We start from the raw sequence: 27,535 nt of genomic DNA, 5'->3' as shown, positions 1-27,535 counted from the left end.
GCACAACGTCGTGGTCGACACTACCCATTTAAATCAACAAATGACTAATGAAGCCATACCCCGAAAGGCGTTGATTATGAGATCTTATCTTAGTTGCTTGACAGATTGTTTGTCCACATACTACATTTATCGCAATAATATTCACTAACTAAGAATTTCATTGTTTGAATGTAAGCAGAAAGTTATCAGTGCTTTATCTCAAAAGTAGGGTTTGCATATATTCTTTTATTTGATTCTTGCATAAATTCTTAGAAACTTTCCATACCAAAGGCACAAACAAAGCAGATAGCGTTTTTCGGTACCAAGGGATATCGCCCTCATAGGTCGTTCCTATGGCGAATGTCCACGCCCATTTCCTCAAAATAATCTCCATCCTCGTTATCGGTGTCGCATATCGGCTGCTCCATGCTATTTCGTTTCCCATTTCTTTTCCTCAGACTCTCGAATGCCTTCTTAAATCGCACAGCCTTCTCGCTGCCGGTCCTCGATCCACTGATTGGAATTATCCAGCGATTGACCACGTTGGCCAGAACAATCACTAGAACAACGCCGATGAGCAGGTAGAGCACTACCAAAGCTGGATTGGGGGTACTTCCGCTTGTGTCCATGTGGCCATCGATGTCCTGGGGGTCAACTTTCCAAGTGATGCGCTTTCTTGTCTTCTTTGTGGCGTCGATGCCTAAGGTATTATGTTGTAAATTTGTATTTAAGGAATTCATTATTCAGATTAGTTTTTATATTTCTATATATTTTTATATAGAAGAGAGGAGAGACCAGACCCCAATGGGATTCAATTATAAGTTGTCATGTCTTCTTTTATCGCTTAAATCGTAAAAATTAAAAACGCCTATAAGTCTTACCTGTCTCCATTTCGGTACTGGAAGTCGGTCCTATCGTTGTTGTTCGAGGAGTTGTAGTCGCATTATACACTTTAGAGGTTGTTGTTGTTTTCTTCGTTGTAAACACTTTTCTTGTGGTTGTTGTCGTTGGTGTTGTTGAACTGGTTGTAGGCTTTGGTGTTGTTGAAGTCCTTGTTGTTGGTTTCGGCGTTGCTGAAGTTGTTGTTGGTTTTTTAGTAGTTGTTGTTGTTTTTTTAGTAGTTGTTGTTGGTTTTTTAGTAGTTGTTGTTGGTTTTTTAGTAGTTGTTTGTCTTGTTGTTCGCTTTGTGGTTGTGGCCTTTGTTGTCGTTGTTGTTGTTGTGGTAGTTGTTGGTGTGGTTGGCCTTTTAGTTGTAGTTGTTGTTGTAGTTGTAGTTGTAGATGTTGGAGTTGTGGTTGTCGGCTTCTCCGTAGTGCTTGTGGTTGTCGCAGTGGCAGTTGGTTCTGGGAAACTTAGATCATCCTCGGGCATTTGTGTCATGCACTCCTCGAAATAATTTAGGCAACAATTGTCATTCCAAATGCAGTCGTCATTGCATGCACATCCCATGACTACACCACTGCTGGTTAGTTTGGCAGCCACGGGTGAGTCTCCGCATCGACCCGAACAACTCATCATGTCGTGCACCAGCGGTGGCTCGCTGCTGGCCGTCGGTGGTGCCGGTGGTTCGGTGGTGGTGGTAAACCCGTTTGTGCCACAGTCGCTGCCTGTCATTAGCTTTACATCATCGATTGCAATATCTCCGAATTGGGATCTGGCATCCGTGGCCGTGAAGATCACCTGAAAGTCCTCCTGCATTTCGTCAATGGTGATCGTGTGCTCCAGCCACTGGGTTCCCTGTTCCCCAGCTATCTCAAATTTGCTGGAACTAAGAAAAAAACAGCGAATTAAGGCACATTAACTTTAAAGTACTTTTCACAAAACACTGATATACAACGAATATGTCGAAACTGATAATAAATAATCATTAGCATTGTTGTAATGCTTTAGACAGCATCTAATCTAATCTTAATCTATTTCCTCTTCCGCTTCGGCAAAACTCACTTGGCTCTAAACGTATTCCACATGGTTGTCATTAGCATCGAAACTGGTTTTACGGACACCACCAGACTATCCACACCCGATCCATACATGAAGTAGTGGAATCGGAAGCAGCAGGCGGTCTTCAGGGTGAGGTATCTGGGATAGATCGGCGATATCAAATGGTAGCTTCCATAAGCCCCAATTTGGGTTTCCATTCGCATGTAGTGACCACCGGACTCGCTTTTAAAGGTGTGATCGTGAGGGGGTCCCGTTCTGAGGGAATGGAAATTGGATGCCGGACTGACCCGCTTCCAAGGTTGCCGGAAAGTCGTTTCCGCCCCCCAACCGCACTGATCCTCGCTCTCGAAATCGCAAGAATGGTCCCCTGTGTGGTTGCTCCTCCGACAGGATCCCAGCAGGGTGCTCCAGTTTTTGCCATCGCAGTAGGCAGTGCGACTTCCTACCAAGACAAAGCCATCGCGGCACACGACATCCGTTTTCAGGGCATCATTTTCAACGTATCCGTTATCCGGATCCTTCGGCCTCACGCAGCCCCTCCCTAATAATGTGAACACGTAAGACATATTGAAACATCCAAGGGCAATGATGGCTAATTGTGAATTGAAGAAGGTTGAATAGGTATTTATGGCACTTACTGGCACAGAAAGGCTTTTCACCTCGAACGGAGCCGTCTCGGTCGCAAGTTCGCAAACCTGTTCCCTGCAAATAGTAGCCGCGATTGCATCGGAACCTCACGATATTTCGCGCTCGATAGTTTATACTTCCATGATCCAAATCTAAATTTCTTTCACATCGTCCATTAATGGGACCTATACTATATATCACAATCACTGCCAGAGTCCAGAAAAGTTCCATGCTGCAGAGATAATACGAACTGAATGTATGTATATATAGTCTGAAGGCTGTTTAAAGACTGAGAGTCGAATGCAGTCGACATTTTCTCAAGTCGAAACTTATCCATTGGAAGCAACGAAGAGCGGGTCTTACAACATCGTAAGATATGGAAGTCTGACCGATTCTCACAGAAAGAAGAGCGGATAACCGCTATATTGGTCATTCTTAATTCACTCTTAATGTTATAAAAATATACACGGAATTTATGTATAATATTGTTGTGTTGCTAAGTTTATAAATATAGATTAAAACCTCGCAAGCTGTGAAATATTTAGCTCTTACTTTATTGCGCTGCATTTATGCGCAGCTTAACTTATATACTTTGAGCCAAGATTTTCGGTTTTTATGAATTTTACATCGTCGATACCAATGTCGCCGTGGAGAGAGCTTGGGTCCGTGAATGTGAAGACCACCTGGAAGTCCGACTCCATTTCATCGATGAAGATCGACTGGCTTCTCCAGTCTGGCCCCTGATCGCCGGACACGGTGAGTTTGGTGCAGCTGAAAGATAACATTTGATGTATTTAAAGATTTGGTGATTTAAGCATTTCGCTTACTTATTTCCTAAACTGTTCCACATATCCTCGACCGCCACTGAAGAGGGTTTGGCCGATATGGTCAGGTCTCCTACTTGCGTTCCAGACATGAAGAGTTGGAACTGAAACCACAAGGAATGGCCCAACGTGAGGCTCCTGGGATAGATCGGCGATATGAAGTGGTATGTCCTGGAAGCATGTACCTGCGACTGCAAGCGAATAAAGTGTCCTTCGACATCGCTCTGGAAGGTGTGATCCTGCTGCAGACACTTGTCCTTGCGAAAGTCTGCCGCAGCACTAATCCGCTTCCATGGCTGTGGTATGGCTTTACTGGCAATCCAGCCGCACTGATCCTCCCTCTCGAAGTCGCAGGAATAGTCACCGGTATGGTTGGCCATCTGGCAAGTTCCCAACTTGAGGATCCACTTCGTTCCATTGCAGTAGGTAACAGGATTTCCGCTGAGAACAAATCCTACATCGCAGTCGATTTCCGCCACTAAGCCATCCGTTGCCGTGTAAACAACTCCGTTGTCCGGTTTCTCAATATCAGTACAACCCGCCTCTGAAAGTTTTACATTTTTATATTTATATTTTAGTTTTTTTGTTATATTACTCATTTCAACTCACTGGCACAGTATCGCTTCGCTATATTTCCGTTGCCAAGGTGCCACAACTTGCCCTGCAAAGAAAATCCACGATTGCACTCGAATTTGATGTTGTAACCTAGGTACCAGCTAGCTGACTCTGTAACTTGTCCGTTGGGCAACTTTATGTCCACTTTACAACTGGCAATTGGTTGAATCACTATGCATATCAGAAATAGTTTCAGCGCTGGAACCATTGCCGTTGTATAAATTTGGATGCTTTTTAAACGACTGAACTGAGAAAAGCTTCTGTACAAATATATTTACATTTCCTTATCAGGCAAACATTTTTTGTGCCAAAAACACAAAGAATGTTTAATTTGAACGCATACAAGGCTTCTTAAATTTTATACAGGGTGTCTCGACGGCAGTTATAAATTGTAAAGTCTTCAATGTCATTAAAGTGTTATCCCTCCTTATAAACTGCAGGGCTAAACACTCTTATTAACTTTACAGTTGGTCCACTTAGGAATATTTTAAGTCAAATCCGTTTTGGTACAGGGGATACTTAACTTACTTACTTCCCTTTATCGGATTTAGCATAATGTTAGTAATATTAAAAAATGTACAACTTGTTAATCATTTGATTTGAAGTTTTTTGAAGTTCACACTTATGGATCCTAACATTTGAGTACCTCAAAACGACGACGATAAGAAGCTTATCGCCCACTTCCAACGTATTTGATCTACATTGTATATGCTTACACAATATATGCTTGGAACAACGCCTGTTTACTTCTTACTCTTTCTTCACTAATTTTGATCGATTTCCCGATATTGTATATTAAATAACTGCTACTGCTTATTTCTAGTAATTGGCGAAGGGAAGTTACGGCAAGTTCGACAAGTTTTCTTGTTTGAACACATTACCAAAAATTACGATGTTTCCTTTTGTCAATGAAATAATTTCGTTTTCAAGTGTTATTTATTTATTTATATATTTATTAGTATATTTATACATGTTACATATTTTTATAAAATAGTAGACTTGCAACACGTTATTAATAGACCAAAATGCATGGATGCAGTACCTTACTTATGCAGTATAGCAATTATCACTGAAGCAACAAGGATAAAAATAGTTTGTCTCGATTCATTTAAGCTAGTTACACCATTTATGGTGTTTTTTTTTCCTGGTGCAGGACCTTGAATGCCCGTTGCATTGGCACTATTCTTGTAGCCCGCGTTTTCCAATAACTGGCCATTTGCATTGGTTGCTTTTAATACATTTTTTTCTACACTCCTCGTCAGTGGTGCAGGACTACTTGTGCCCTCTGCACTGACACTCGTCCGTTTATTTGTTAGTTTTTCTGCATTGCTCGCGACTTCAGTATACCCTATGGGGCTTACTGTACTGGTCCCTAGTGAGAGTTGTGGCGCTTTTATGGGGTTTTCTGTACTGGAACTTTGAGGTGTATGTGGCTCCTCTATGGGGTTTTCTGTACTGAATCTTTGAGGTTGTTTTGGCGCCTCTATGGGGTTTTCTGTACTGGAACTTTGTAGTTCTGTTGACGCCTCTATGGGGTTTTCTGTACTGGACCTTTGTGGTTGTGATGGCTCCTCTGTGGGTGTTATTTTAGTGGTATTAAGTGGTTGTGTTGGCTCCTCTGTGGGTGTTATTTTAGTGGTATTAAGTGGTTGTGTTGACTCCTCTGTGGGTGTTATTTTAGTGGTATTAAGTGGTTGTGTTGGCTCCTCTGTGGGTGTTATTTTAGTGGTATTAAGTGGTTGTTGTGACGTCTTTTGGGTCCCATTGACATTTTTGTGTTGTTCACTATCGGACCCATATACTAGGATCAAGTTGAAAAGTATTGCAACAGCGCAAAACAGTTTCATTTTTCAGAAAACTAATAGTGGCTAAGGGCTTGAGAGTAAAAATGCGACTGAGCTGCGTCCTAAACTAGATCTCTTTAAATACCCCTTTTTTTGTATTACTAGTTCATATTATCGGCTTAATCTGAAGTTCATTTTATTTGACAACATATTCGTAATCACTTTGACCCCAAGTTAAATGCACACTTAACATTTTTAGCATGAGCCATTATGTATTGAGTCATAATAAAATTATTAATGCTTTGCTTTGAAATTTAATGCTTGTAAAATTACCATATGAGCAGTACGGCCTATCCCGATTTGTTTTTCAGTTTATGATAAATTACTCGTTTAGTTCATCCCCATATAACACCACTTAAGTCGTTTTATATGATGACTCTGTAACTTTCCCGTTGCGTAACTAAATGTCCAGCTCACAACTGGTAATCGGTTGGATCACGATATATATCATAAAAAGCCTCAGCGCAGGAACCATTGCCGTTGTATAAATTTGGCCTGATCTTAGAAAAGCTTTTGTAAAAATATACTTACATTTCCTTATCAGGCAAAAACAATTTTAAACTAAAGACATCAATATTCGGAACAACATCTGTTTACTTCATACTCATAATTCAGCTATTTTTCTCTATATCCTATATTGTATTTTTAATAACTACTACTACACCTTATTTTTAGAAATTGGCGAAAGGAAGTCGAAATTTGCATGCGGAACGTTAAGGTAAGTTCTACAATTTCTCTCGGGCTTTGGATCTGGATGACCTTGATCGGGGGGGATTAACTGATGGGAACCCAAGTGTTTTAAGTGGAAAGTAATTCTCTGCGCAACGAGCATTTCAGGTTAGGTTGAGAGAAAAAGTCCTCAACTAGATAGTAGTGCAAACTGACCTCAGGAATCGCGGTTATAGAATTTAATTTAAAAAAAATTAGGAGAAAAAACCTTTTGGGTAATGATTCGAGTTTTGATCATTAATATCAGTACTCGGGAGATAAGGTGAAAAGGATGTGGCTAGAAATATGTTACACATATATGTTACACATTACCAGACATTATGTTTCCTTATGTTAGTTTCAATAAAACACAGAATTTCGTTTTCAAGCATGCTCTTGTTTATTGAAATACATAGATTTTTACAAAATGGTTTACAAGTCTTTTTACTTTTAGTAGACCGAAATGAATGAATGCAGTACCTTACTTATGCAATAGAACCATTATCATTGAAGCTACCAGGGTGAAAATACTTTGTCTCCACTCATTTACGCTTATTACACCATTTTTGGCATTATTGGTACTATTATTTCCTGCTGCAGGACCTTGAGTGCTCGTTGCATTGGCACTCGGGGGTATACTTGTTGTCGTCACATCTGCAGAACTGTTACTTGGTGGATTAGTGATACATGTTGTTATTGTTGTTGTTGTTGTCGCCTCGGTGGTTGTTACTGTTGTGGTATTTAGTGGTTGTTGTTCACTACTGGACCCATATACTAGGACCAAGTTGAAAAGAATTACAAAAGCGCAGATCAGTTTCATTTTTTTCTGAAAACTAAAAGTGTATTTTGGGCTTGAAAGTAAAAAAGCGACTGAGCTGCGACCTAAACTTGATCGCTTTATATACCCCTTTTTTGATTATCGACTTCATCTTGAGCTTATTTTATTGGGAAAAAATCCGTAATCTTTTGGGGCCGAAGAAATGTACATACGTATTATTTTTAACATGAGTCATTATATATGTATATTGGGTCATAACAAAATGATTAGAGCTTATCTTTGAAATTGAATGCTGGTAAAATTAGCATTGGAGTTCTATGGGCCATACTTATCGTTCGATCCTGTGCGAAATCTTTTTGTTAGTGAAAGATAAATTATTCGTTTAGTTCATCCCCATATAACACCACTAAACTGGCATTATCGTTTAGTCTTGGGACGCCATTCAAATGCAATTATTCGCATCTCCGGTCGGAATTGTGTTGCAGGAATATGGAACTAAGTAGAAGCATCTTCTTCCTGTCGCCTGCAAGCTTAAATTATGGCCATGTGCTGCAAGATCCCGGAAGATAATTGTCGAGGGTTCGGGTGGCGCTACTGGCTGTGATTTATGTTTACTTCCGCTTAAGTCTCAAACAACTTGCAATCATGACGGTCGCCGCCTCCGCATCTCTTTCCAAATCTCCCTCACTTTCGTCGTGTCGAGATAATCAGTCAATATTGACAACTACTTATTGGCACTTCCGATGAGCGCGGATTGGGGCGGAGTGGGTGGAGTGGGCGGAATGGACTGGTTAGGACTGGGGTGGCGAGGGACACGTGACCGGGGATCAGGAACTGCCACGTGTCCGGCGAAATGCAACGGAAAGTGTAGCGAATTCCCCGTCTCCGATTCCCCGATTCATTGTCAGCAATTCAAATTTCATTCATAATTACAATCAGTGCAAAGCAAAGCGAAAGGGATGGAACTTAAGGGAGGTTTCTGGCTGTGGGACTCTTAAAAGCGAACATTATTCTCAATGCACTGAAAACAAAAAAATATTTATAAAATATACCGCTTTCATTTTTATATTTGGGATATTTCCCTTTTTAAGCTTCGTTGTTAAATGCACAGGTAATAGAATTTATGGTAAAATAACGCACATAATAAATACGTTAAAATCCTGATGGAGTAAATAATAGACTTTCAATATTTGGAAAGAGTCTTTTAATTTGTACAGTGTAGCTTGATCGGGAGCTTGGCCTCTATTCGCTGCCGCCATTTCACAGATAAGTTCCCGGCTGCTTAAATATTTGCTCATTATTATTATTATTCTTTTATTTGCGGCGTGGCCACTGTTGCCAGTGGTTTTGAAACTTCAATATTTGCGCTCAAATTACGCAGCTCAACCACCGAACTGCCCTTCTGGTTGCCGGGCAATGAAGGTGGTTCGGATGGTAGGAATCCTTTCAGAGGTCTCAGGATTAGCAGCAAATGAGCAGCTGGTGGCAGGGGAGTTCCGTAGATGGGGCAATGGGTCTAGGGAGCGTTTTGCGAAAGGTTGAAAGTTCCGGATGAAGGCCTGACATAGCAACGCAGCGAATCAATTTGGCATATTGTTGATAACCATAGAACTTATTATCGGGTGGAATGGGTTAAAATTTTTATTCGGAACCATGGCTGATAATAAAATAAAAAGCTTGGTGCATATATGTATGTTTTATGCTCCACACGCTTATTGAAGGCTTGATAAGTCTTTTCCATGTACTTCCTATTTATTTTTTTATGTTTTGTGATAAAAAAATTAACATTAATTAATTCCTAACCGCTATAGTGACGCAACTCGACTTCAATGGTTTTATTTCACGAAAATTGAATGGAAACTTTTTAAAAATTTGTTGGGTTTTTAAGGGTTCTTGCTCGTTGAGTTATCTACGAAATAATTGTGGCTCATGGCACTAAATAAATGAATCGCGCATTAAATCAAGTTAATACAAAACTTAACTTCCTCGTCAGCTGCTCACTCCTTGCATATGCCAAAACCTAATTGCGTTTTGTTGGAACTTTCGCTGCCAAGTTGTGTAGGCGAATTTCACGCCCAGAACTGCCACACACGTTCGAATTAACACGGTTAATGGAGGCACCGCCTTGCTCTTCGGAGAGATGGCAGGCGCGAACGTTGAAGTTCCACGCGAGTTGGGGTCGCAAACTTCAAAGATTACCTCGATAATTAATAAAATTAAACATAAAAGCACTCAACGAGGCATCGGAGATGTCTGTGCCTCCCGACTCCCCGCTCATCGCCGAAGGATGACCGCAGACAGCCGGGGGATTCCGGCAATTTGCTCCAACTCCGGCGCTTTGGGCTCGACCTCCGGACCCGCACCGCATTAGGCCGCCTCGGGCGTGCCAAGTCGCTCTTTGGTCAGCTTCTGGTGGCATTAATTACAAAGCAATGACCGCAAAGCACACACAAACAGAATGCGCGATGGGGGAATATGGGGAATTCGCTTTTGGAATAAAAGAGAAATAACAGAGAAGCTATAAGATTTTCAATAAGTTCACTATTGATTAATAAAACTTTCCTCTTAAATAAATACAATCTATACAAATCTGTAATACAAATTCAGAAAGCTGATTAGTACTAGATGTTTTTGATTTATGATCTAATTTGTGTTTCTGCCCGTAATAATTAATTGCCGCGCGACAGCCCAGTTTGTGAGGCATCCAGGTGGGGCATCCACTTGCGAACAAGGATGTCTACTCATCGACCCGATTTAATTTGCGGCAGTTTATGGAACTCATTATGTTAGCGGTCGTGCCATCGGCTGCAGGCGTGGGATTCGGTTGCCATTCCGCGCGGCGATCTCTTGAAAAAGTTGCCATTTCTGATGGCAGTCCGAAAGTTTTCGCGTAATTTCATTTAAAGTCCTCGAAAGTTGCAATTGTTGCTGTGTGTTGGACGCGGACGCGGACGCTGACGCTGACGAGAAGGCACTAAGTTTGTGGTTCTTAGTGTTTTTGCCGCACCGAATGGCAGCGCACCAATGCTCGCTCATTATCCTGCTGATTTTTAGCACGATTCCGCGAATTTGCACCTACACACATAAATGTGGCATAAATCCAATTAGGCGCCACCGGCAGCGCTTTAATTGACGGCGGTTGCCGCCTACGTGCTGGATGAGCCACCCTTGGTCACGGGCGGGTTAAGGTGTCGGGGGTTACCCCTCGCAGGAAATTGAGGATTGAGGGGGGATGGATGAACGGATGGAGCCAAGCGGAGTAAATGAATTTCCATATGGCGCTTTTGTTTTCGCCACCGAGATATGAATGAATGAATGAATGACTGCGGTGCGCTTCAGTTCAGTTCAGTTCAGTGTGGTGCGGTGTGGTGTCGTGTGGAGTGGTGGTTCCCTGGCTCTTTGTGGGTTTATCATATGGGTCTATATGGGACGACTGACAGCGCCTGTTCCTGTTCTGTGGCCTACATTTCACAAATTGCAGCTGGAGCACCAGGAGAAATGGCAAGACATTAGTTTACGTTCCATTTCAAAACAAAATAATGTGCTGCCTTTAAAATGCATTGAAATTTCTTTCGGAATGTGGTGTACATGTACCATTTGTATATCTGCTTAAATAACTCGATTTAATCCACTTATCTGCTTGTTAATGCTTTCATTTTGATTTCGGGCCGGCGCGTCAGCTGGAATTTTCCTCCGCTCGGATTTTTCCGCATTTCCCAGCTGTCAGCGGTATTCGAAGTGGCTGACTTTCGTTTCTTACGCAAAACTGCAGAAGTGACACGAACAGGAAGGGGATATCAACGAGGAGGCGGAGTGGGTGTGGCACTGGGAGGGAAGACCGAGATCCTGCGCTTGGCACTAAATTAAAATGTCAGTGTCGTGTTACTTCCGGCGCCAGGATTGCCCGCCAGGGTTGCCAGAGCGCCGGAGTGCAGGAGTGCAGCACTGCCACTTAAGTCAAATTGCATGCTATAAATTTGGTGCCAATCAACTTAAACATGGCACATTATGAACCGCCTGCAGCTGCAGCTTTCTTTCTTCTTTGTTATAAATGCTGATGTATACCGCCACGCCCACCGGCCCCTTTTGGGGCGAGCTATCCGCTTTCCCGCCGAGGGAAAACTGAGTGCGAGGTCCTTAAACTTGAGTGAGTTTTAGGGAATTATTTTTTAAAATAAACATACATTTATATTCGTCATTTGCCATTATATCTGTACCTATAAACTTTAATTTCACTGCATTTATTGCAAATAAAAAATGTGAGCTATAAAAGAATTGGATTCCAATGACCACAATTTTGATCTAAAAATGTCCAACCACCGCAAATCAAAACACAGGGCATTTAATTTAAATTCTTCGTTTTTGATGTTTTGCTTTATTTTTACCTTTCGTTTTAAAACTGAATAAAAAAATATTATATGTTTTGTTTTTATGTGTGTGACTGCATGAGAGTGTTTGTGTGTATGCATAAATATTTTAGCTTATGTTTTCCTTTCTGTTTTGTGGGGTGGCAATTTGTTGAATTGAATGAAATCAGAAATGCATACAAAATAGTTAACAAAGTGTTTTATTGTTTGCATAGCCCAGGGGCCTCAAATTCTGTCTATACTTTTTTGTTCATGGATTTATCGCTTGTGTGCCACTTCCACTGCCGTCAGTCAAATTGCAAAAAGTATATATATATACATATATATAAATATTTTTGCTAAATAAAAAATTTACTTTGATTTTTGTTTCGCCTTTTTGTAGTGTTTGGAAATATAGATTTAATGGATTCCGATTTCTTTCGGGGTTTTAAATGAAAAATTATGCTTTACTTATTTACAAATAATAAGTAGATGTATATGTAAGTGTATATGTATATATATATAATGTATATCCGCTTATCTGGTTTAGAGTGTATAATTTATATCATAAAGTTTCTCGTTTTTTTCTCTTCTTGTTTATATTTTGTTTTGTTCATTCGACGAGATTTTTCTTATTCGCTTAAGAGTTCTTAATTCGTTTTTTTCGCTTTATTTTGTGGCATTTGCTCTTAAACACTTGCTTACTAATTAAATTCATTTCAAAATTGTTTAAAATTAACTACAATTTAATTTAAGTTTGCCGCTGCTGCTTATTTACTTTGCAAGTCAAGTAAATATATACAATTACACATGTATTTACATTTAAATCTTAGCTACATAAAATGTTTTTCTCTCGATCTTCTCACTTTGTGTCTGTGCCATTGTCAAAAAGTTGCAAAACACATGATAAGGGTTAAAAACACAACGTAATGCACAAACAAAACATTTATATTAACTTAACCAATCCTTCTCTAGTTGACCTAACCATAATTACAAGTAAAATTTTGAATTTCAACACAAAGTTTGAACAAATGGAAAACAGAACAAATAGTTTAGTTAGTTGGTAAATTTTGTAAATTAAATTAAAGTTTTCAGAATGGAGGAGTTGGTTTCTTTTTTGTTTTACCTTTTATCGTAATATTTTTCAATTATTTTCAATAATTTTTTTAAAGTTTTCTGTACTTTTTTTGTGTGTTTTATTATATATCTTACTTAAAGCAACGTTTTTCTTTTTTTCTCGTATTTATTTAAAAGTTTAAAATTAAGTTAAGGTAAGTTTTGTTTCCTTTTGTTTCGATTTTTTTTTATATATTTTCTTGATGTTTTTTTTTTTGTTTTTGTGGCAGGTCGTACTGTTTATGTATATATTTTATCTTTTGTCGATCTGTGCTGGTAATATTGCACAGAACCAACAAGAATCACTTACGAGTTAATTAGCCTAAGCCTAGGTGAAAAGTGAGATTTTGTTTTCGATCGCCTGCCCTCCGAAATTCCGCCTTACAATTTAAAGTTCGTTTGTTGCAACTGGGACCTAGATGACCATTAACTACTACTTAGCTCTATGCTACATTGGTAAATCGTAACATTTAGTGCTTGTCCAGTGATGGTTTTAATCCGTGTGTGTATCTCGGGGGTTGTATTTCTCTCAGTGTATTATGTCAACAAAGTGCTGAACTAGAGCAATGATGATAGATCGCAACTCTAATCCTATGGTATATGGTATTCGTTTCGTTGCCAATAAAACTCAACACACGTTCGTCGTATCCCTCAAACTAAGCTTACATCGAAGTAATATATTAAAAAGTATTCAAAATGGCCACTTTTCAAAAGATCTGCTGCTGGCAGTTGAGCAGGAAGTTAAAATGATAATTCGAATGGGTTTAGAGTCGATGATCATGGAATTTAGCGTGTGTGTGTGTGTGTGTAAGTGTGTGTGGAAAATATTTGAGTGCTGATTTTCAGTTGTTTGCGATTTCCCAACTAGAATTTCCTAGACAATAATCTCGCGTATGACGCGACGATTTCTGGCATTCGGCGTTGTCGAATATTCGCCCTCGAAGCTGTCGTCGTAGCTCAAGGACATGTGCTGCTGCGGGGGAAGGACCTCGTCCTGTTCCAAGTGCTCCATGTTGTAGGGATTGGGCAGACCGCTTACGTCGTGATATGGTGAATCTGTGGAGAGAGAGAATATTGTGGGAATTGTTTAAATTAGTTTACCAAAATGGGCGGAAAAGAGGCAAAGTCATGCGCAAACAATTAAAAACAAAATGCTAATCAAAACAGTGTGTTTGGGTTGCTGGGCTGTGCACTAGAGGCTGTCTGTGAAAAATCATAGCAAACTTAGGCAACTCAAAAATTCTGCATCATCACAGTAATGAAACCAACTTTCGTACGAAATCCTTGCCGACTTTAACTTACTTCAGCCTGCGCGCTCCGTTAGAGCGTAACATCCTGTATAATGTCCGCTATAGATTTGTTTATGGTATATACATTTTTTTTTTTTGATTTATGAGTGGGCAAGACATGTGTGAGAGTAGTAGAGAAAAATAGCCATGTTAGGGAAAAGATAATACACGCTAATACTTAAGGTCTAGCTTAAAATGAAAGCAAACGCACTTAAAGTCTCATAAAATGGAATGGTATTTTTCAATTAACTATTTCGTTTATTGAAGCTTTAAACTGTGAGCGATTTTTTTGTTTGGTCCGAAAAGCAATTGTTTTAATTTACCAGTTGATTGGTCTCACTAACGACATCCAATTGCAGTTCAGATTGCTGCATTTGTCGCCCCCATTGAAATCGTAAACGAATTAGAGGCATTTTCTGGCATTTGGTTGCTGCTGGTGGGATACTGGGGATACTGTCTCTGGTAAACAGGACATTAATTTATAATCAAAGGACTTGGCTGTTGAAATGGCACTGTACCCATTCCCCGCCACTTTGGCAAACATCTTTGTCTGCTACAAATTGTTGCATATTTAAGCGCATCCCCACTTCTCCACCCCTCCACTTCTCCACTTCGAGCCATGTCCGCAGCTCTTTTGGCCATGCAAATCCGGCAAAGGATTCAGCACTAACAACCCCGTACCAACGCATTCCCACACTTGAGCCCCCTTTTTTTTTGGCTGCCCTGCTTTGGATTGCTTTGTGTGCCAAATCGTTGGAAAATTTATTGGAATTTGAATTTCAAAATAAGGGAAAAAGTGGAGCTAAAACGAAATCGCCGCATCGAAAGGTTTTTTTTGGCAAAATACCAATGTGTGAATTTCTCACTACTGGCTATCTTTTTTTTTGACCTATTTCTGCACAGAGAACAAATCAAGGGCTCTTGTTGGCAAACTGATATATCCATGAATTAACGATTAATATCTGATTTAAGATTTATGTGCATATCGATTTTAAAAACCATGAAAGCGGACTTATTACTACTTACAGTTTGTTAAACCCATTTAATTGCACACTCTCAATATGCAATATGAATGAATTTTTGCATACCAATTGAATCTGGTAAATACATGCAGATTGTAATAAAACTATTTTATGCAAAACTGAAGTAACTGAGTAAAAGTAATCATTTGTTTTAAAATCTCAGAGCACAAATTCAGGACCTTTCTCCCTGTGCTTGCAAATCTAAAACGTAAATCCTTTTAACAACAGCTCTTTAACATATTCCGTCTCGTTCGACTAGCTTTTCCTCACCGAACTGCTTCCCGATTTTCCCCGGCTTCTTGGTCGTGTGAAAATTCCTAAGCGCGTTTGTCGCCATCGCCCCAACGCTTTGGATTTTTTTCCACTCCACTTTGGCATCTGCATAAACTTGACCCAAAAAGCGATGGGGAAAAAAGGGAAAGCCAGCTAGCCAGGAAAGCGAATCCTTTTTGCCCAACTATTTCCTTTCCTAGATTTTCAACTGTTCAAAGATTTCGCTCCTGTTTGCAATCCTCTCCTGCCCGCATTTTATGGCCAATACGTGAGCTGTGGATATTATGCGCATAACTTTATTGTGCCACAGCCCCACCCCCTTTGGCTAGTGGTTTTTCCTGCTGTTTTTCAATTTCCATTCAGAGGCTCTCTCTCTATCTCTGTCTCTGTCTCAACAACTTAATCGTTTCTGCGTTAAGCATACGCACTGTTGCCTTTTTTCCCAGCTGTCTTTGCATGCAAATCGTGTTAGTGTGTGTGTTGCTTTTAGCCCCTTTTGGCCAAGTTTTTTGCGAAGCTAAGCTCGTAATAACCCATTCTTTTTTAGTAAATTTTCGGAAGCGTCGAAAGTAAACAAATTGCAGATGAGTTTATCCCAGCAACACACACAAACAAACTGGCTAGCAGGCTAGCTGGATAGCTGGCTGGCAGCAACGTTTTCTCATGCATAGAACAAGGGGTTAAAACGCTTATCATTTGTTGCCTTTTGGACAGTGGCTTTCTCCTGCCTTCCCACCGATTCTTCTGGGCTTTCGACCACCCAACTCCTATTCACAAATCCACTTAGTGTGTGTTTAGTGCTGTGGAGTGTATGTTTCGCCTCCTGCTGCTTGTGCCTTACTTTTTTCTTGTTGCGAAAATCCTGACTCATGTGATTTATGTGTTCCCCGTTCCCACATCCTTTCAACTATTTGGAAGCTATCCAGAAGAGAGGAGAAAGCGAATAAGCTACGCCAGGACTAGATTCTTATGGCACTTTGAATAAGTTTTCTTGGCATTTATTGCTCAGCCCAAGAGCAAACTGCATTATGAGCCTTTCAGCGCAGCGATAAGCACGCAGAACGATGTCTTCGAAGTGGCGAAAACAGATTTCTTCGGATATAAATCAGATAGTTGGCAAAGCCCAGTAACAGGTGACTCATGGGGCTGAATTATATGTAGTTTCCATTTTGTATAAATTTCTATTTTATTCGACAGCACAAAATTCACGTAGAAATCTTCTGATGTTTCTGAGTCATACATTTGCCCCAATTTCATTTCAGAGTAAAAAGTATATCAAGCACATGTGCAGATATTAATCAAAATCGTTTATGTATATTCATGAAGTAGCAATTTGAATAATTTGCTAAAAGCCCGGGATAATCTCCGTCTTGTTCCCCATCTTGTGGTTGGCTTTCTCCACTCCTTCCCCTGTTTAATGATGAATTAAAGCCATTTCCTGTGGGCCACTGTGTGTGTGCGAGAGAGTGTTTGACAAAAGACCAAACAAAGGCGCTCAACCAACTGACACAAAAGTCTGCATAATCAATCAGTCGGTCTGTCGCTCTGTCGTTCTGTCGCTCTGTCGGTCGCTCGGTCTTTCTGTCCCCCCAAAAATTTCCCCCCACATATGTATGTAGGTACATACATGTATGCCCCAATCTTTATTCTGTGCAGCCTTCTTTGCATGTTAACAGATGAGCAAAAAATTTGCTTACGCAGCTTTTTGGCGCCTTCCGCAGACTTCCTTCCGGCCATGGCCAGCACCCCTCGATCATCCCTTATGCATCCCCCTCCCCACCGCCATTTTACACAAAGAAAAAATACTTTACATTTCTAGTTATCTAGCTTTTTATAAGACCCTAAAATTATATAAGTGTTTATGGCAACGTAATATTTTTACAGCATACTTTTCTGCTTACGATATAAATCTTGAACACAAGGCTACAACATTTTGTGTCGCCATTCAAAGTTTACATTTTTTCTTCCTCTGCATTCTGACTGCATTTTGCATGGCGCAAAAGTCAGCTGTGGGTTTTGCAAGTCTGGGAATGGGGATAGCAGGTCGTAGAATGAGCGATGAGGGGTCTCAAATGTGAGTTTGGCAAGTGTAAAAGCTTTTAAACATACAAACACAGACAGGCGCACACACATTCCTCCAGTCATACACACACACATATTCCCCCACTCACACACAGACACACGCACACATACAGAGAGAGACGACATTCAGTTGCATTTGCAAGCTGTGCATAAGCTGACATCAATGTAATGAAGATGTATTTGCATATTGTAGCACTGTCAATCTGCTGGGTTCCTCACCCCTCCACTCTTGGCCCCCCTTTTGCTCGCTGTCCTGCTCTTAACCCCCGACTTTCTACATTAACCCTCTTCAGAGGCACTACCCCTTGAGTTTGCTTTGCTTTTGATGGCTCTCATGGGGGATATATCTTCTATCTGCTGGATTGTAAATTGTGGCTGGCGCTTCTCCGATAGTGCTGCTTTAATTTATTGACGCGAGCGAATAGTTGAGGTATAACTATAGAGTTAAAGGGCATTCCAGATTCGTTGAAATCTATGTGCGTTGATATTAGGCATGCAAATTCTAGAGTAGTGTATAAGAATGAGTAAGGCACATAGAGGGCAGCCTCCAGTGTTTTTTTGCCTCCCTTTTTATTGCATTTCATATGCAAAAAGTGAGTGAAAGCAGAGCGGAAAAAAAGGCCAGCTGTATTCAACGGCAAGTAGCAACAAAAACAATAATAACGTCCTGCGAGTCCAGGGCAATAAAAACGGCTAAGAACAACAAGAAGCTGCTACCAAAAATGTGTTTTTTTTCCGAGTTTTGGTGCTCATAAAGCGTAAAGATAACACACAAACACACAAACACACCGCTCATAGTTGTGGCCAACATATACACACAGAGAAACACACTCGCACACACAAAAAACAAGAGGGGGATATTACGCATACGACCCGTGGGCGCTTTACAGTCACCACTGCTGCTGATCCAACTCAAAACTCTCACAGTGGCTGTTCATCTTGGGCTTTCATTCGGTGCGGTTCGGTTCAGTCCGTTCCATTTTTTATTATTTAATATTTTAAAACACTTGCGGTGTTATTGGCATCACAATAACAACAACAAACAATATGAAAAGTAAGCAACGGGTATATACCACATTTGATTACACTAGAACTTTTGAATTACATAATTTTCTGCAACACAAATACACAAATTTCGTTTTCGTGGATAAATAACAAGTTTATGAATGAACTGCTCAGTTATTATTTAATTTTATAGAAATAAATGTTTTTTGTTTACGATAAAAGTACAGGAATGCTAAATGAGCCATATTATTATATAAACCTATATTGGAATACACTGTACCTTGGAGTACAGTAGAGTATACAAATAATAAAACACACATAACAACATGAGCCATGCGGCAGAAATGGATTCGGCAAAAAATCGAGTACACACACACACACGCAGGAGAGACACACTCGCACATCCATAGACAATCCCAAAAAACAAGCTGTGGATGCCAAAGGGCATGCCCATCCTTCCCGACCACATCCTGCCACCCACTTGGTCCTTGCTGCTCTTGCTTTTGCTGTTGCTTTTCCTGTGGTTGGTGTTTTGTGCTCGGTTGAACTTTAAGCAAGAGCTGCGAAGACTTTAAGCCGAGTCCAAATGTTCGAACAGCACGTTGCCGAATAATATTTATTTGCAACATGTTTCGCCCCCTTGAACTCCTTTAATTAGCATGGAAAAGGGCGCAAAACATTTTAGATGCCCAGTGCTTAACTTGTCATAACTGAAAGCGAGCCAAAGCCCAAAACGCCAACAGAAATGTTGGCCCAAAATGTTTTTCCCCCCTCCCTCCACCTCACTGCCTCACTGCCATCGGTCCACAGTTTCTGACATAGGCTAACGAAAACTTAGAGAATGTGAAAGCCGGGACCGTACTCTTTTCGTAGGACGGAAAGTCCTAGTCTGAAAGTCTACCAGCTTAATGTGTCAGAAAATAGAAACTTTGGGTAGTCGTTGGCTGTTGGTTGTTGGTTGGTTCCTCGGCTCGACAAAAGTTTATCAATCAAAATAAGGGAAAAGTTACTCGAACAAATCTCTTCGCAATCTATGCGTAATTTTCTCCAGTTTGCTTTCTTTCTCATTATTTCATCGGCATTTATTCACTGCGCATATATTCACACAGCTCTGACGAATGAGTGCAATTTGTGCTAATAAGTTTCGTTATCCATGCGTCAACGGATTTTCCTTTGGCAAGACTATCACTCAGATGCAAATATGATTTTGCCAACTCTATTTTACAGAGAATTGAATGGAATTCTGTCTCGTTTAGGCTAGCACCACTGTAAATTAAGCTAGTTCTTAGTAGTAAAATACAAACGTGACTTACCTAAATGCTGATCGACTCGCTTTTTGGGCTTTTGCACGGAGGCATAGGGATCGCTGCAGTAGTCCTGCCGGGACGGATTCTGGCTGTTGCGCAAGTTGTGGTACTCATCGCCCACCTGGCTGGGCGTGGCCGTGAGGTGGGGATAGGGGGCGTAGTCGTCCACCGCCCCATAGCCACCATGGGTCAACGGATCGTATCCGTAGGCGGGCTGCTGCTCCACATACTGATTCATTGGGGCCTGCACCATGCCCTGCTGGTTGCCCACCGCGGCAGCTGACATCTTCACCTGCCACAGCGAGTCCTGCGAGTTGACACTGCCGCCGTTGTTCGAATTCGAATAGTTGTTCTCCATGTAGCCCATGTTGACCCCTGGAATAAAATAACAACAAAAGCCATAAATGATGAATGGATATTTATCGAACAGCGCATTAATTCATGAAGATGTTGTACGCGATTCGCAGAAAATACTGCAATACAAAATAGGTGCAAACAATATGCGTATAAAGCAGGATTTCTATGTGGTTTTCAGTAATTTTAAATATATTTTTATAGATTTCATGTTGCTTAAATCACCACTTTTGAAAGCTCCATCGCTCACATGTAAAGTATTGACTACTTGGCCTTTGGCCAAGAAAACTTTCCCTCGTTGGCAGTAAAATAAAATTTAATTAAAATTAAGCCAAAGTTTGGCCCGAAAACAAAGTTGAAGTTCTCGATGGGAGCCAACTTTTGGGCCGGATTTTTATTGATTAACACATAAAAACGACATCGGCATACAATTTATGAACTTCGAGTCGTAGACAAGGCGTAATTAATAGTTTATCACATTGCGTATACGCCGCGTGCGCCACTTAAAATCCATCCTAATGTCGTAAATCCTTGAGGTTCCTTGAGTTCGAATTCTTCTACTTCTACTTCTACTCCTTCTTCCACCTTCCATCAGCCATTTTGACAAATTTTTATGGGGTAAGCGAATGGAGAGAAGTCTTTGTCCTTCAACGAGGAGCAGCTGGTGTTCCCATTTTCCCACTCCTGCCCACCGATTTTTCCATTCTCATTCATTGTTCCCTATGCCTTTGGCTGGTGCGTGCTCGCTGCCTGGACGCATTTATTATTATTTTTATATCGTGATAAATCACTCATAAATATTAAACGCACGCTTGCCGGCAAACAAAAAACTTTTCGAGTTTAGAGCTGCCTGCGGAAAAAGTGTTCCCAAAAGTTAATAATCTACGGCATTTTAGGGGATTTGTCACTTTTGAAAGGATGTGACGACTTTTCATTTAACTCAAACGCTGTTTTTTGTTGCGTGTTTATTCACGCAGAATCCGCTGTCATTTAATTATTTAAAAATTGAAATTCACACAAAATTAATCGTTGCTTTGATGCATGCGCCTTTTTTGTTCAACACCTTAAACCGCGAAAACTCTTGCAACAAAAAGTATGCAATAAAAATGTTCGTTATTAGTGAGTTTTCACAGAGTGTATGAAATAATGGGTGATTCAGGATATAGGATCATATACCCTATCCCCCCCTCACTCTTACTATATGTGTGTTGCGTGGTCTTTGGGCGGCCATTTTCATGGCAAGTTTGGGCCCAAGTTTTTGCGTGTCCTCAGCTGGAACTGCTACTCGAGTTTTAGGGCCGCGATTTTATGCCTCGTTTTGGTGGGCGTGATAATTTTTATGATCAGCCATAAAACTAAAACAGTAATAATATTAACTTCATTTACATTTCATGCGGCCAACTTTTCGGCGCTCTTTATTCGCCCAGCCAATTTACATATTTGCTTGAGTAATTTTATTCCACAACATTCTGTTTATATACATTTTCCAATTGCAATGCGCAGGAGGGAAGGAAAAAAGAAATACTGAAACTTTTCAATTTGATAAGCATCAAATCTTTTGTCGGCGGCAACTTTTGATTGCTCAAGTTTGCCAAAATATTTGACCGAAATAACAAAATTTCCCCTTCCTAGCTGATGGAAATTTTAATGCATTTCCATTGTCTGGAGGCAAGCATTTTGCCTACTACTTATTTTCCATTTTTTTAGCAATTAAAGTTTGTCAAAGTTTTGTGCATTGATTTGTGCAAATAACAACAACAGTTGCGGCATACTTCTGGCCCAGTCACGCCTCCATTTTCCGCAATTTTCCCGCCCCACCCTCCTCGCTGCACAGCTTATTATTAAAACCCACTCCCCACTCTTGCGAAATCTTTTCATGTAAAAGTGCCTGGGCTGGTGGAAAGTTTTCCCTCTAATTCACTCGACAAACTTTTCAACCGGAAGCGCTTACAATTATGCAACATTTTTGTGCAGCACAAGCAGCAGAAACTGCAGAGCAGCACCAGCAGCAGCAGCAGCAGCAGCAGACGCACAATAAAAACAGTTTCAAATGCCATTAACGGTTAACTAAATAGCAGGCCGTGGCTCGGCAACCACAAGGGTTAAGGATGGGGCCAACTTCTGCTGCCTCACTTTTGCTGCCAGCAGAACTCACTCGGCCGGCCCTACTTGCCACTTAACCCATGCCAGCCCAACTCAACTCATTCGAACTGAAGTCGAGCCCAGTTCACTACTTTTGGGGTGTTAATAGCACTAGTTCGCTCCTTATCTAGGTTTCTCACGTTGCACTGCGAAAAACGGGGACAAACACTTAAATATTATGCAGTAGCAATCTCTAAGGGTTATAATATTTCAATACATAAAGAGTTGTGAATTCAGTAAGAGATAGTTGCTTTAAACACCATCTATTGAATCTTGTGAGACCTAATTTTGCTGACTTTCAAACAACAGAGTTTTCCATGCAGCTGTGATTTTCCCTACGACCTCAGCAGCCCCTGGTGACCTTTTCCTTGTTGCACTTTTAATTAGCGACGCGACTCGTAGACTCCGAGATTCGAGAGTTGCGAGTTGGGAGTTGAGAGTCGGAGGCTGCTTGGCATTTGCCCTAAATGCGCTTAAATGTAGCAGGCACAACAAGGGTCGTATTTTAAGGGAAAAGGGCGCGGGAAAACCCGTGGAAAGTGGAAGTGGAAGATGGAGAAGGAGAAGAAGGCAGCGCACTAGTGCCGAGTTCCTGCACTTGCCGTGTTGCACTCTTCCGCCGCTCCATCCGCTCTTCCTGCCAGCTCCTTTTGTGTTGCCCCGAGTTGGCCAAAAAGTTTGGCTCGCTGCGCTGCAACAGCTTCAGCTTCAGCTTCAGTTTCTCAGATTTTTTGTTCGCTCGCTAGGATAATGAATGAAAAGCCTGTGGAGGCGTAGAAGGGAAAGTAAAATAACTTTGTTAGCGCAACTCTCCCCGGAATTCGCCTTGTTGTTCCTGATCAGCTGAGCATGACAGAATTGCCAGTCCAGAAAGTGTGTTGATAAAAACGCCAGCGACAGGTCAAGGGTATTGATGATTTTTCCCTCTTTTTTTTTTTAGTAATAATTTAAAGTCTTCGTCAGTGGCAGTGCCCCAAGGGTCTTTAGTTTTAAGCCAATTAGTTTGGCCAGCTGCAAAAAAATGCCAGCAAATTGGAACCCATAGTTGGTGTCTTCGAAATGTTGTTAGTGTGCGGTCGGATTTTGGCTTGTTTTGGTTTAGTTGGGGTCGTTTGGTTGGTCAGTCGGTTGGTTGGTTGGTTGGTTGGTTGGTTGGTTGGTTGGTTGGTTGGTTGGTTGGTTGGTTAGTTGGTCATTCAGTCAGCTGTGCCAAGGCTGCCGATGACCCCCCTTGAACCCATCGTGTTAACCCTTCACTACAACTGGACACAAGACAAACATGCTCGACAGGCAATCACTGCAAAAAAAAGAAGGGTGGACTGCCGCAAAGGCAGCTTAAAACTTGGCATCACACATGCACTCAAAGAAATGTATTTAATGGCTTTTGGATATATTGTTATTTTAAAGAGTTTTATTTTAAAAATTTGTACTGGACCAAAAGCAATTTACAAACTTTTTTATTGTAAACCAATGTTTTTAAGAACTTGTGTATGCTTTAATAGATCATTTTTTGTTCTCTTATTTTGAGCTACGTTTTTGGTGCGCGCAAAACTATTTTGCGGCTATTTGCTTTGCGAGGCTGCATGTTGAGCCCAGAATACTGGCGAACTGAACTGAACTGAGCCCCCAGAATTGCATTCAGAAAAAAAAAAGAAATACCCCCCACCAGCGGAATCCCAAACGAACTAAACTAAACCAAACCCAACTAAAACATGGCAGACATTTGTTGGCTCGACGCGCGGGTTCATGGCTTTATTTATTTAGCGCATAAATTTGGCGAGCGCGGCATTCCTAGTGTTCGGTTTTTTTTTTCCCCAGCTATTTGTTCCTATTTTTTTGTATTTTACCTTCTCTCTATTTTGGCCGGTTGGTTGCCCCCCCTTCTGTGTGTGTGTGACGACATTTGTTTGCATTTATTTGGTTTGCCGAATTCCAGGCTGCTTGTTTTGTGTTGTTGCGCATTTGTTTGCAGGAACATGTCCTAGCCGTCGTCTAGCCGTGGGCGTATTCCATATTTAAATATATATATACACATATATTTATATATATATGCACAACCCAAGGACCATGACTTCTGATTCTTTATCTGCAGAGTGCAAGAAACTTTGCAGCAAGTCTGACTGGCATAACTTAAGCCGAGGGACGTGATAAGAGCTGGTAAATAAGTTTATGGAAAACAGAACTCAGCTAAGAAAGTTTAAAAATGTAACTACAGTGTTACATAATTATTGAAATACAATAATTACTGAAACAGTTTTTCTCTATCAAAAGATTCATTGTTTAATTTCAGTTTCACTTATGTGCCATTCCACAACTCCAGTTGACCCCTTGCCGCACTCCTTTCGTGGGCTGAACTTTCGCTTGATTGTTTTTATTGCCGTCGCCGGTTTACATGCAAAGTTCATTAGGTTTTTAGCCTAGGTCGAAAGCAATTGTGGCCATGGGGGAGAGGTGAAGGGGTTGCCACGAGGGGGGGTGGCACACCAAAGGACTCGAATTGGGCGGCTGTTAACGAGCCCGAAAAGTGCAGGCAACTACTACAATGAAGCGAGAGAACTCTCAGTCGTAGACGAAGTGCAAAATTAAGGGGTTTCTACACCCAGAAAAAACTAAATATAATCACACTTTAAATGTGAATAGAAAATCTATGGAGTTTCTTGTGCAAATTTACTTTCTTTTACAGTGATATTAGTAACATTTCATTGATATACCCGCCACTGAAAAGCAAGTATATGATTTTTGGTGCAGTGCACACGACGTTGGTGCCCGTGGGTGCGGGGGGAGCATCTGCATCAGCAGCAGCCAAAGGACATTTTGGTCGGGAGCCGTGTGTTTTGGCTCTTCGCTTGTGGCTGCTCTGCTCCTTAAGCGGCAATTAGCGCTCACAATGGGGCAGGGAAATGGGTGAAAAGGGGGTGAAAAGGGGGGGAAAAGGGAGTTTTGCAACACTCTGGCTCCTTTTTCGTTTCGTGCACTTGCAACCCTTTATTATTCATGCCACTTTCACTTGGCAAATTAGCTGTTACTGCAACTCCTTCTCCATCCTCCTCCCACAATCGTTTTTAAATGCAATTAAGTGGCAGCCCCCTTAACCCCTTAATGCCCCCTAAGTGAGCCCCGCGCCAGACTAAGCGCCTTAAATTTTAATTGGCCTTCGAAAACAATTGAAACACGAAATTGGCAAAGCAAATTGCTTCCTCCAAATAGGAGGCTTAAAATACGTAAAATACGTCCAGTAAAATACAAATTTTTTCTCCTATCTATGCGGTTGAAAGAAGAATTTTTAATGTTCACATTATTAGGAAGTGCCTTGCGTTCTATACCTCCGCATGTGAAAGGTTACAGTCTCCACGCAAAAAAAAGAGTGTGTAGGTGGGTGAGTGGGCAAAAAATAAAGTAAACGAAAACCAGCACAATTAATAATGAATTGTGCAAAACCGCTGAGGGGTGAAAGCGAGGGAGGTTTTTACTTTTACTGAACGGAAAGCTTCAGTCCAGTTTTACGCATTCAAACCGAGTACAAGAGTCACGGTGAAAGGAAACTGGGGGATTCCCCCCACTTGAAGGGACGCCAGGAAAATGGGAAATGGGAGGACAAGTGGGCGGCGGGGACGGGACGTCACGATGAATGGACGACAGCTACAATTGCAAAATGGAAAGTGTATTACAAAATGCTACCGACCCAACAACAAACAACAGTACGAGGGGGGAGGGAAAAAAACGTAGCAGCAAATGTTGCAGCGTTTAGAAAAAAATTGCTGTTTCAACAAATTTACAACGGAAGTGGAAAGTGGAAAGTGCTTTTGCCCCCCGCCCCCGCCACTTTTCCAGGTGCGTAGAAGGGGGCAGGGTGTCTGACAGAACACAAACCGCGCTTGATGAATGCTCTCGCCCGCCATCGATTTGCACTCAACTCCATTTCGCACTTTTCCCGTTTTCAGGGCCAGCATAATTTCGAGAGCAAAGAAAAATAGCCATGGAAATCCCCCTTCGGATGCCACCACACCCCCCCACAATCCACACCGAAAAATGTTCCTTTTAAACGTCAGCACGGATTTCATTTTGTGCGGAAGTGTACGTATTTGTGTGGACAATGAAAAATCACCGCAAACCAAACGGAGGTGAGTGCCCCAATTCCTTTTGGACAAAAAAAAAAAAGGGACCCTAAGGACACGTCCCAACCGGAAGTATTTCTCACTTTGGTTTTCGATCTTTTAGTTCGCTGTGTTTGACACCTGCACGTGGGTAACACTTTACATACTATAGGTATTAAATGGGTTTCCAAAAGCCCAATCCTATCTTGTTCACAAAAAATTCAGTTGTGACAATTTTAAACTCTTTAGTACCTTACTGTATTATATATTTCTATATAGCATGCAGTATATAGTTGATTCTTTGTACTCACATTCATTTCCGGGCATCGTGTGTGCGCTGAGTCCAGGTATTCCATTGACGCCGACGCCACTGCCGCCGATGCCGCCCACTCCGCCGCCCATGCCGCTGACCACGCTTCCGCCCACACCCACGCCCACCACGCCGCCACCCATGCCCACGCCCACCACCCCACTGCCCGGGTGATAGCTGTATCCATTCTGGGTGGCGTACAGGGCCGTCTTCTGATCCTCCATGCTGAGGGCGAGATCCATCGAGTGCTCCAGCGCCTTGTTGTCCAGCCCAGAGGCGGGGTAATAGGGCGGTGGCGCCTGGTTCTGCTGGGCGGCCACAATCGAAGGACGCACCGAGTCCATCTCGTAATCCTTGGCGGCGGCGCTCTTCTTCGATTGATTGCGCTTGCAGCGGCAGAACATGAGGATAAGGCCAGCGAAGAGGGCAAACACCACGCAGGACACGATTATCGCAATCAAAGTGGGCGTGGCCAGGGCACTAGCCTCCGCTATATACGGCCGGCCAACTATGGGGGTAAAAAAAAGAGGCGGGTTTAGTTAAGCAAGTCAAAAATGGGGAATTATTGTAATCAGTAAACCTCTGTTACTTAACAGCTATGTTACTTAACATATCTGTTACTGAAAAGCTCTATTACTTAACAGCTCTGTTACTTAACAGTAGATTGCAAATATATTGAAAAAGTAGACATTAATATTACCATATCCTTGATAATTGATAAAAGTATATTTTTTTTAATTATTAAGCATTTCCAAGGAAATTTCTTAATTCCATTCCAGTTTTCGGCTCTGTATTCGAGGGCGGTACGAAATGAAGCCATGAAAAATGCATCGCGAGGAGCTGAAGTGGATGGATGAATGGTTGCTTGGTGGAAGCTTG

General features: G+C 41.4%; 3 protein-coding genes across 3 annotated transcripts in view; all 3 read right to left on the bottom strand.

The window, feature by feature from the left end:
- Positions 1-213: 213 nt before the first annotated feature.
- LOC122625870 lies at positions 214-2,778 on the bottom strand. Its single transcript, XM_043805916.1, has 4 exons — positions 2,559-2,778; positions 1,924-2,461; positions 861-1,747; positions 214-679 (listed from the first exon to the last, which is right to left on the bottom strand). Exons 1-4 carry the CDS (start codon positions 2,776-2,778, stop codon positions 318-320), a joined length of 2,007 nt encoding a protein of 668 aa, XP_043661851.1. The 3' UTR covers positions 214-317.
- A 347-nt stretch (positions 2,779-3,125) lies between these two features.
- LOC122611871 (MAM and LDL-receptor class A domain-containing protein 1) lies at positions 3,126-4,206 on the bottom strand. The gene is made up of 3 exons (XM_043785235.1): positions 3,981-4,206; positions 3,375-3,915; positions 3,126-3,318 (listed from the first exon to the last, which is right to left on the bottom strand). The coding sequence occupies exons 1-3, from the start codon at positions 4,192-4,194 to the stop codon at positions 3,126-3,128; spliced, it is 948 nt and encodes a 315-aa protein (XP_043641170.1). The 5' UTR covers positions 4,195-4,206.
- Positions 4,207-11,728: 7,522 nt separating this feature from the next.
- The window catches only part of LOC122615690 (Down syndrome cell adhesion molecule-like protein Dscam2), an 83,160-nt gene continuing 67,353 nt past the window's right edge, over positions 11,729-27,535 (bottom strand). Inside the window, exons 7-9 of the mRNA XM_043790742.1 lie at positions 26,658-27,164; positions 19,763-20,131; positions 11,729-13,834 (exon numbers count right to left, since the gene is read on the bottom strand). Of these exons, the coding sequence (XP_043646677.1) occupies positions 13,653-13,834; positions 19,763-20,131; positions 26,658-27,164 (1,058 nt within the window). The 3' untranslated portion in view covers positions 11,729-13,652. The remainder of the gene's footprint in view (positions 13,835-19,762; positions 20,132-26,657; positions 27,165-27,535) is intronic.

Source organism: Drosophila teissieri, chromosome 2L (assembly GCF_016746235.2).
Source record: "Drosophila teissieri strain GT53w chromosome 2L, Prin_Dtei_1.1, whole genome shotgun sequence".
In the NCBI taxonomy this organism is placed as follows: domain Eukaryota; kingdom Metazoa; phylum Arthropoda; class Insecta; order Diptera; family Drosophilidae; genus Drosophila; species Drosophila teissieri.
This window is presented reverse-complemented; position numbering and strand designations above follow the sequence as displayed.